Genomic DNA, 11,082 nt, shown 5'->3' with positions numbered 1-11,082 from the left:
TATGTATACCTGCAACAAGCGCAGTTTGTGAACAGATTTTTTTGAATCCAGGGAACTTATAAAATCAAGAAGACGGCAACTCGGCTCAAAGTAGCTGAAAAAGTTCAATATGAGTCTTTCTAATGGACATAGTTAATTGGTTTGGCTCATTCATCTTCTACAAGCTTAGTTGGCTATAGTCATTTCACCACAGATGAAACATCTGCAGATAATTGGGCTACACAAAGACCCTGGCACAGAGTTGTCACATGTCACTGTGAGGGTGGTGACCAAAGTCTGAGCTAAAAGGAAGGAGGACGACAGCATCACAGCGCTTCATGTTGTCTTTACTGCATGAACAGCCAACAGGCCAGACTTTTCTGAATGAAATGTAACACGCCACAGAGGTTAGACATGGTCAACATGAATAATAAACCAAACAGGTTTTGTAACAACAGGTTAAATCAGGAACAAACATCTGTAAAACTACAGTGTGCTTACTGAATGTAAAAAAGGAAAAACAAACGTGTCAGAAAATTGGTTCACTATGTAACAAATAACAGTTCTGATCATCAATATTCAAAAGGTTTGTCACAAAGACATGAATGCAGCGATGCCAGTGACCCAGATGATCCTCAGGCTGTGGAAACACGCTCATTTTATCTCCATGGAGTCCAGGGGTCAGCCAATCAATGTGCAGGACACATCTGACATCATCTGGGTGAGGAGTGCAGAGGCTCCTGGATCCACCAGCTGTGTTTCCATCATGCACACTCTGTTAGTCACTGTGTGCAGTTTCTCAACACCCCGGCTGGGACCCGTAGATATGAAGTTTGTGGACAAGATGGATATAATCCAGTTTCCTCATGGATGAGACTGACCAAACAGTGACTCCCCCTCCATGGAGCATCCCAATTATTGGATTGTTATTATTAGATATACTTTTTTTTTTTAGAAAAGAAAATGTATTTGAAGGTCTCCACAGATTTATCACATGGCTCTTTATCATTTATCAGAATGTTTAAGTCATCAATTACACGTTAAGGCAGAAACCGAAGCCTTCTCTGTTTGAAAGCAAAATTAAATGATGGGTGGATAAAACACAGCAGGGTTTAGAAACCTACATTCAATGGCAACTACACACAAATACCACAATGAAGGAGGAAGAAAGAAATGAAACTCCTGTTGAACGAACCCCAAACTTCGGCCTGACTCACTGCTACTTTCTTTGCAGTGGTTCAATCATCAGCTACTTATAGTCTACAGCAGCTCACTGCTCAGGTCAGCGTCAGCAGTGAGCTGTGTTCGTGTGCACCGCCCGTGTCCTGGCGTTGGAGCAGCAAACAGTGCTGCCACACTGCTGCATGGTTCTTAGGGGGTTACTGCAGTTCACACAGGATTCAATGCCTCATTTTCAGGTTTCTGCACGAACAGGAACCAAGCACAGCCGAGAAGCCTGGAACTGCTTCACTGATCCCAAGCCAGCAATTATTTGATGTATTATTTAGTCTATTAGATTAAAATGTAAACTTACACATGCATGTAGTCAAGTTTAAGAAAAAAGTCCTTTGCATTTAGAGTTTTACGAAGTCAAACTAAAAACAAAGGTGGGCTCATCAGGTTACACCTGAACGTGTTTTACACCATCTGTTAAAGGCAACTGCAGAACACGGGTCATACACAGCAGACTGGAGACCAGGTGAGAAACTGGGGGAAGCGTAGGATCACTGAATCACCGCTACTTTAAATCAACCTGACTACTAAGTGCTGCCAGTCAGGGCCTGTAAGGTGTGTCCAAAGAAAGAAACAGCTGACTGGGAGCTGCACACAGTCATGGTCAGCAGGTAAAAACACTCAAAGAAGAAAACACGACAGAAGCTGATGGAATGTGTGTGACGAAGCTGCTAAATGGTCCACATCAGTAACTAACTAACTGCATTTAAATTATTAAAGATTAAAATAAGTCATTAGTAGCATAAAACTGTAACATGTTCTGCTCCTGTGTTGGACGTCTCCATCATCAGCCCCCCACCAGCCAAGCTCCTCCACCAAAGAGTGACCTCAGGTCCTCTTCACAAAACTGGGATGGTTTACTGCAGTTTGCTTTGATACTCTGCTAAATTACATATTAGGGACATTCAGGGAAAGGGGCGGGGCCTGATTCACAAGTAAACAGAACACTCTGAAGAGGAGCATGAAGACAAAGGTGGAGGAGGAGCTAGCTGACCCACAGTGGACCCACAGATTCCATTAACAAGTCCAGTGTGAGTAATACAAATGGTCCTATTTGTCCTTCTTGGATTCAGACTCCACCCCCTGGGCTTCAACTCCCTGCTGCTCTGGCTCCTCCTCCTCGGGCACTGGGGGGAACTGGGATTGGCTGACCTTGTCTCCTCTGGTCTTGCTGAGCTTCTTGGACTTCTGGTAGAGTTCGTTCAGGTTGAACTCTCGGATGATGTTCTCCTGATGGAAACAAGCATACAAAGTCTTAAATATAAAGACTCTAAGTGTCAAGTATATGGATCAGGAGGGGAACAGCTGACACTATAACTGGTGTGCAAGTTTCTGGAGCTCACAGCTCTGCCTAAGCTCTGCCTTTCCCCTCAGCCCAACCAGTCAAGCCTGACCCTGGTTAGAATGAAGGGATCTTCCTGTTAAAGGGGAGTTTTTCCTCTCCACTGTGGCCAGGTGCTTACTCACAGAGGACTGTGTTAATATTGGGCTTCTGTCACTTATTGAAGATAATTACAACAACTCAATTTTTAATTTCAGTCTTAAGTTATTAAAGAAACATGTTTCTTATCCCATGTCAACCCTGCAAAGAAGAAGATACAGAGTTACTTTTTCATGCACAGATGTAAATATTTGTAAAACATAAATGTTCTGATTAACACCGCTTACCTTCAGCATTTCAGATATTTCCTTATTTTCTATAATTGGAGTAAATGTAAATAGGATTCTGTGTAACAATCGCACACTGATGGAACAAACGGTGACCCCAGGGTCAGACGACGCACTGCGAACTTGTTTTCTCTTTTTTAGATTACTTTGCACATCGTTCGCTCCACTGACCACGTTTTAACGGACAAACAGGAGGCCACAGTGCCATGCGACCAAGTCCAGGTGTTACTGAGAAAAAGAACATCTTTGATATTACAGGTGTTCACCTTTAGCACACCAGCAGCAGCGGTCTCACCTCAGTGAAGCTCCATGACACAGCCCTGCCCTTCTTGTCCACCTGAGGGCGCCGCATAACTTCCTTCCCGCCTTGGAACAGCACCAATGATGGAAGCTGCTTGGAGAGTGGAGATGCTGACACCTTGTACCTGCAGAACAGGGAGTGCTCATGTATGTGGGGAGCCAAGCGTCACCGAGAAAACTGATTTAAAAGGGTCTTACTTTTTGGAAACCTCTCCATAGCGTCCAATGTCCACTTTGCCAAACTTTAGGCCAGCACAGTTATACCTATTCCACAGAACAGAAGGCACTGAAGTTACTCCTGAACGCAGATGAAGACACGCCACGATTTCACCAGAGGACGGTCTCAGCCTTACTTGAGAGAGAGATCAGCGTACACAGAAGCGAAGGACTGGCACTCTGGAGACCAGTTGGCAAAAAACTCGACGATCCACGTCACACGGCCGTCTCTCGCCAGTTCATCCTGCACACACACGGTAAACACACACTTTAAAACAACTGGACGTAAGTGTGTTTCACCAACAACCAAACCTCTACCACCAACTCTTCCACTTGTACTCACATCAATAGTTTTGTCACTGAAGTATTTGATGTACTCGGGTCCCATGTACAGAGGAGGCTTACAGGTCATCAAAAACACTGAAACACACAGAAGATCACAGCATCTCACACTCAGTCTGCTGCTTTTTCAGCTGACTCCAGTGAACTGCTCTCAGCAGGATCTCACATATTAGTGAACTTACTGTGTCTTTCTATGTTAACATATTATTTCCCTTGTCTGAGGGAACGTCAGCCCAATAAGCATCCAATGAAACACACCTTATTTTCTTATATCTCCAGTTTTCAGTGTAACTCACTTCCAGCTTCTCGTTTCAGATTTCTATGACTGATCGTAGCACACTAAACATCAACTCATGACAACTCTAAAGGCCTTTGATCCGTTAATTCATCGCAATCTTAGAATGGACAACTGGACAGTTCAAACTTCACACCAAATCCAAATCTCATTTCTTCCCCTGACTCCGACCCCTCTGTCTCGATCCCTTGCTCTGCTGTTTTAACCGGTTTGAGCCTGTGACTCTTTCTTCTTTGGAGGATGTGGTCGGCCACCTGAGGCCCTCCGGTTCTCCAAATGATCCTGTCCCACCACAACTTTTTCAGGAGATGTTTCCTAGCATAGGCCAGGCTGTTCTCACTGTTATATACAGCAGATGTGGTGTAGTCCCTGCTCATTTCAAGCATGCATCAGTACAACCCCTGCTTAAGAAACCTGCCCTGGACTACACTGTGTTGGCTAACTACAGGCCTCTCTCCAAGTTGTCTTTTATGTCTAAAATCTTAGAGAAAATTGTACACTGCCAACTGATGGATTTTTTAAATGAGAACGGTTTCTTAGTCTTCCAGTCAGGTTTTAAAAACTTTCATAGCACGGAGTCAGCACTCTTAAAGGTTTTTAATGATATCCTCTGGTAATCATGTTGTTCTTGTCCTCCTTGACCTAACAGCTGCCTTTGACACTGTAGACCACAACATTTTACTGTGTCGCTTCACCATCTTGCAGGCATTCGTGGTACTGCCTTGAAATGACATCTATCTTTGTGACAGAACTTTTAGTGTTAACTTTTTAGGGTTGAGTCCTTCTCTGCCGCTCTTCAGCTTGGGGTCCCACAGGGCTCAACTTTAGGGCCTCTGCTTTTTTCATTATATTTACAGCCCCTGGGAACCATCCTCAGAAGGCATGGATTATCCTTCCACTGCTATGCTGACGACTGTCAGATTTATCTGCCTCTGAAGCAGAACGATGCCTTCTCTATTAAACCACTTTATCAAATCTTGGATGTTCCTAAACTTTCTAAGATGTAATTCAAGCAAAAGAGAGGTGATTGTGTTTGGTCCCAGTGGACCTTGTGAACCCTCCACTATTGACCCCTGGCAGAGTACTTTAAACCTGTCAAGTCCGGTTTTTATCATTTAAGGCGTTTGGCAAAGGTAAGACTATTTTATCCAGCTGCATTTTGAAACAGTAATGTGTGCTTTTACTTCATCTCGTTTGCATTACTGTAATGTGCTGTATTGTGGAGTTAGTCGGTGTCTTCTCTCTCATCTGCAGCTGAACTGGTAAAAGAGACTCCCATCCTCGCCTCACTCCATTGGTTGCCTGTATATCTTAGAGTTCATTTTAAAACTCTGTTTTCAAATGGTTAAACGGTCTTGCCCCACCTTACCTCTCTGAGCTTCTGCATCCTTACTCCCCCCCCAGGTTTCTCAGGTCAGCTGACAAGCTGCTCCTGGAGGTACCCAGGTCCAAGAGGAAGCTCAGAGGGGGCGGGGCCTTCTCTGCAGCACATTAGAGAGGCCCCTTCACTGTCCACTTTTAAAACACGTCTTAAAACCCATTTTTACTCCTTGGCTCATGACAAGGAGTAAAAATTATTTTATTGTTTTAAATGTAATTCTAATTCTCATTTTATATTATTTTACTTTTTGCTATTTGTGCTAATTTTATTCATTTAAATATCATTTTAATTATCATCTTATTTTTATATTTTTATCCTTTTATATTTTTTTTTAACTTACTGAAAATATCATTTCTGGCATGTCAGGTGTACAGCACTTAGTGTTCAGCTGGGGAGTTGTTCTGAAAGTGCTATGTAAAGAAATTGCTTGCTTACTGTTGCATATATACATGTTTGCACTCTCTAAGGCCCGTGGCACTTGTACTGTTGATTTTTTTTTTATCCTACTGCGGTAACAAACTCCTTTGCGGGATGAACAAATGATCTTTAGCCTTCTCTCTCCTGTAGTTTGTTTGGCCCTGTTCTTCCTGTTAACGTGGAGTTCTCCCCACCAACAGTCTCAGTGATCCTGTGGGACCAGACGGTTTCTGTGAGGTGCTACTGTCTAAACAATGAGCTGACAGACCTATGCAGAGCGTCAGGTAGAGCAGCCCCATCCTGATGTCCAGTCTGAAGAACAGGATCACATTGGCCACTTTGCTGAACAGGATGATGTTGCCCACATGTTGCTCCACAGTTACTGACACAAACAACACAGAGACACTTTCATGTTTTAGTCAATGCTTTAAAACAGATTAGCAGCAGATAATAAACAGCCCTAATCAATGATGAACACTTGGGCTGTTCGATATAACGATATATATCGGATGACGATATAAAACGTTTGAGTCTAAGGTTTATTTTTTAGCACCTGGCGGCTCTTTTTTGCTTCTCATCCGTAAACACTCAGCATCCTCTTTCACGTCATTCAGTTTATTTTGAAAAGTCTCAACAGGATCTTGAGCTTTATTGTGAAAGGTTTATGTGGAAAATAAACCAGCGGACACACGATGCTGTTACCGTCGTTGTTGCTAACGACAACGCATAAAAACAGGCGCTTGTCCGTTCGTAGTGTGGTTATATTAAATATAAGAGAAAGAGAGAACTTGAAGAAATTAATATAGCCACTACAGTGACCATCAAAACCATGAACAAATATTGCCGTAAACAGTTTATTTTGCGACACCACGAAACAAACGATAGCGTAAAATGAAACGACAGACATTTTTATATCGTCATCCGATATATATCGTTATATCAAACAGCCCTAGGCTTTTCCCCGCAGCACGCCGTGTAATAAATACAAAGAAAACGGCGCCGTTACAACTTATGACTAAACATGTATCGTTTCATGCATCGATTAAAACACTCGACTCCAGCTACAGGACGCCCAGCTGGAAACACTTCACGCAAGTCGAGCTGCCCGAGATTCACAGAACTTACAGAAAATGTTAAATGTTTGTGATTTATGTCGTTATCGGGACGATGGACGACGGGATATGAGATTGTGGTCATATCGCACAGCCCTAATGAACGCGATGATGCAACATCTTTCAAATTCACTACTAAATGTGAAACAGAGCTCTGTAACGGGCTGAATCTTGAGGAATTCACTGAACAGCCAATTTAAAAGCCTCCTGACAGAGAACATCACAGAGCGCTGGATAGCACACAACTCATCCACACTATGAAAAAGACATTTACTCACTCGCCCGGCGGTTCTTCATCATCACGATGGCACTGAGGAACATGAGGATCTCCACCTCTCTCTGAGAACACAAACATGGCCTTTGTTACTCTGCCGTCTCTGCTCCACTCGCACAGCCTCTACAGCTCTGACACGATTTGCTAACACAGCTTTTCCCATTTGACTGGTTGTTGTTTACACCTTTGTTACTCAGCTGATTTCAGAAACAAACAAAACTGTGAGATGAGCAGTGAGAACACTAAGATGATTTTCATTTTAGCTCTGAACAGATTTTAAAGCCCTGTTCTGATACTTGCACAGGTGCTGTATCTCTTCTGTCAAAACAGCAACTGCAAATAAAGCACCACATCTGCCAAATAAGTCATTTACAGTGATGTACACCAGTCAGACTGTGAGGAAACAAAGGCATGAACACTTGTTTCTAATTCCAATTTGGTCACATTGTTTTCATAGATGTAAAACACAGGATTGCATGAGGCCAGACCATCAGTACAAACAGTTGTGCCCAAGTACAAGTTACTCAGATATGTCACCACTAGGGCTGGGCTATATCGTACCGTTCACGGTAACACCGGTGCAATGTCGGGCAACGATAGGAAAATGAAATATGGCAATAGAATATGGGTAAAACGCGCATGCGCAGTGCCTTTGTTTACATACGCACACGGTGGAAAAAGCATGGCGGCGACGCAGAATGAGAAGAGCGAAAGTGGATCGTTGAATGAAACCATGAAGCAGAACTGGTTTGTAAAAATGCTGCAGCTTCACTGGTGTGGAACTGGTTTAGCTTTCGTCCCTCAGACACACAACAAAGCACTATTTTTGGTAGAGCATGCTAGCGGGCCGTCGTTATTACCGTGTTGTTTGGAAAATACGGCACACTTAAAATCAATCCTTTGATTTTTCTGAAAGTCGACAGAGCCCCTTATAATCCCGTGTGCCTTATGTATGAACTCTGGTTGTGTTTACTGACCTTGAAACGAATTTATGTGCACGGCGCTCGAAAATCTGTCAAATGTTTCAGTACGACTTTGCTGAGCTATGAAGCCGCACCGCTTGATGGATTGTGGGAGCATTACGGCTATCATAGGCAGGGGCCTCGCGGAGTGATACGTACTGTGCTTCAACATAATGTTATCGTATTGTGTGTGTATAACTGTTTTTAAGTTTTGTGGATATTATACATGGTTACGCTGAGGATATGTTGGCCAGTTTCCACTGGAAATGCCTTTTGGTTAAACTGTCAGCAAGAATTTGCACTGTTACATTTTTATATAACTTTAATGCACATAAAAAACAGCTGCTTGTTTAAGTGAAAATACCTTCTTTTTTTATGCACTAATAAAGTTGTGGAGTTGTAAAGTATCTTGTCTCGTGTCAATTATATCCTCAGTTATATCGTTATCGCAAATTTTCAAATGTATATCGTGATAAATATTTTTGTTCATATCGCCCTGCTCTAGTCACCACTTTGGCGAGATCTACAAGAAGACCAATCTGTCTCCCACAAATGAGAGGAAACAGTCCAGAAACCAGCGGGGCTCAAGCCTCATGACCTGGAAACTGCTAGAACACCAGTGTCTGTCTTTGCTGTGGAGGGGCTTCACCCTCTCCACAGAAAGCTCCACTCAATTTTGCAGCTTCCCATTTGGACAAGCCGAAGGCTTCTTGAGAAAGGTCTTATGCCCAGACATGATGAAGATTGAGCTCTTTGGCTATATTAACAAGACTCGTGTTTGGAGGAGTCAAGTTGAGGGAAACCTAAGAACACCGTAGCAACTGTCAGGCATGGCGGCAGTAGCATCACGCTCTAGGGCTGTTGCTGCCAGTGGTACTGGTACCCTGCACAATGTGGATGGAATAATGAAGACAGAGGAGAAGGACTACATGCAAATTCTTCAACTTCACCTCAGATCAGTGGCTAGATGGTTGAAACTTAGAAGCAATACGATGTTCTACCAGGACAAGGAACCCAGGAACATCACAACTGGTTCTGCAGACTAATGTTAAGTTTGACCTCTGACCCCAATTTGTGGACTATGCCTGGGCTAAGAAACCAACCAATTTAAATGAACTCTTCCAGTTTCGTAAAGAAAAGTGGTCAAATATCCAGACTAGATTATGCCAGAAGCTTATTAATCAAGTGTCTGGTTGGGGTGCAACTTTGTAAGACACATATTCTTTTTTTTTAAAGTCACTAGAGATCTATGCAGTACACCAAAGAACAGCTTAAAGAACCATTAAAAGCCCAACTTTACCACAACATTCATGAGTGTATATAAACTGTAAGAGCTCTAACGGGACATTAAATTCGGTTCCATTTGGCTTTTATTATTACAACAACAACCCTCATTCTGTGATACCCCGATTTTGCCTCCCCTCCTGCAACCTTCAGGACCAACACAGTAACACTGACACCCCATGTTCATTCTTGTATTTTAACAGACCTTCATTGATATGCCGTAAGCAATAAAACACATTAATCAACAGCGGAAAACTACAAATGAGTCGTTTTCTCTTGTGTATCTTAGTCAACAAGTCCAGGAACATCAATGAGTTGCTTTTTGGCCGCTGTTTGGCCTGACAGCTAAAGTCATCTGGCCCTCGTTACCACAGCCTGTGCATTGGTCCAGCATTCACTGACCGGCTAGCTGCTAACACATTCGGGAAAACGACCAGACTTTCTGGCTTTTTCTACGGACCCAGTCGAAGTCGCAGGAGTTGCCGTCTTCTCGCTGTGTGGCCAGACGGTCACAGATGCCGGGCGTCTTGCGGACAGCTAGAAATGCTATAGACATGAAGAGAGATGCTACGTAATATGGCTTCAGCAGCCACTTGTACACCTGCGGTAGATGGTACAGAAAAGCGAATAATGGCGTCAACAAAGCCATCTTGAAGCTAACTGTCGTACAACAACTAACCCGGGAAATAAACCCCGTAAAGACGGAGGTCAGCAGTGCTAAACCGTTAGTTTAGTATAAATGGCTCTGCGCTAGCAGAGCAACGTGAAGGGGGTCGGAACCACAGCTTCCGACATAGATGTTAAAAATAAAAGCATTGAATTTTATATTGTGGATCGTTACTTTTGGATTCAACCTTTTTGTATATCTTTGTAGTCATTTAATGGAAAAAATAACGGTGCGATAGATATTTAAACGCACTGCCGCTGTTTCTAGGCCTAAAATGACTCATGTCGCCTTTTAATTTGAAGCTGGCAGGACTAACGTCCTGTGTAAGTGTAAGCTGGAAGATGCTGCACGTTCAGTTTTATGGAGCACGAGCAAAAATTGTGTTTCACGTTTTTGCGCGCGTGCGATTCTTTTGTTTACAGCTGTGAATTATCTAAGTTTTTTTGTTTGTTTGTTTTTTGTGTGAATTATCTAAGTTCTGTACTCATTATTACGTCAGTAGATAGCGCTCACAGGCTCAACGCATGCGCAACTCAGAAATAAATGACCTGGGCCCTGTTTCAGGAAGCCGGTTTAGTGGAAAAACTGAGTAAGTATACCCTGAGTTAACGAAAACTCTGGGTTTTCGGTTTCACAAAGCGAGTTCAGATGAAGCCTCACTGAGTCACTATGACGACACACGCCGTGAAGCTAACCTGCCCCCTAGCAGGTTTACTACAACTAAACCTGACTGTCTCCGCCCCTTTGTCGGAAACCTGACAGTAGGAAGTGTCGGACATGGCGTGCCCCTGCCTTGAAGAGCCAGTAGATCGTGAAGCCCGAATTCTCTGCAGAGCTCTCCGCCGGGAGAGAGTGATCAGAGCGCGTTTGGACATTTTATCATTTCCTGATGATTTTCTGTGCGAACGTTACCGTTTCTCAGCACAATCTATAATTTATTTGAATAACATCC

At 43.2% G+C, this 11,082-nt stretch overlaps 1 protein-coding gene across 1 annotated transcript; it reads right to left on the bottom strand.

The window, feature by feature from the left end:
- Nucleotides 1-308: 308 nt before the first annotated feature.
- LOC120725667 (thioredoxin-related transmembrane protein 2-B) lies at nucleotides 309-10,235 on the bottom strand. Its single transcript, XM_040018646.1, has 8 exons — nucleotides 9,924-10,235; nucleotides 7,222-7,282; nucleotides 6,100-6,213; nucleotides 3,740-3,816; nucleotides 3,534-3,640; nucleotides 3,379-3,444; nucleotides 3,176-3,305; nucleotides 309-2,442 (listed from the first exon to the last, which is right to left on the bottom strand). Exons 1-8 carry the CDS (start codon nucleotides 10,110-10,112, stop codon nucleotides 2,263-2,265), a joined length of 924 nt encoding a protein of 307 aa, XP_039874580.1. The 5' UTR covers nucleotides 10,113-10,235; the 3' UTR covers nucleotides 309-2,262.
- Nucleotides 10,236-11,082: the final 847 nt, after the last annotated feature.

This window comes from Simochromis diagramma, unplaced genomic scaffold (assembly GCF_900408965.1).
Source record: "Simochromis diagramma unplaced genomic scaffold, fSimDia1.1 OVJJ01000631.1, whole genome shotgun sequence".
Taxonomy (NCBI): domain Eukaryota; kingdom Metazoa; phylum Chordata; class Actinopteri; order Cichliformes; family Cichlidae; genus Simochromis; species Simochromis diagramma.
Note: the sequence above shows the minus strand (reverse complement) of the source record. Positions and strands in the feature narration are given on the sequence as shown.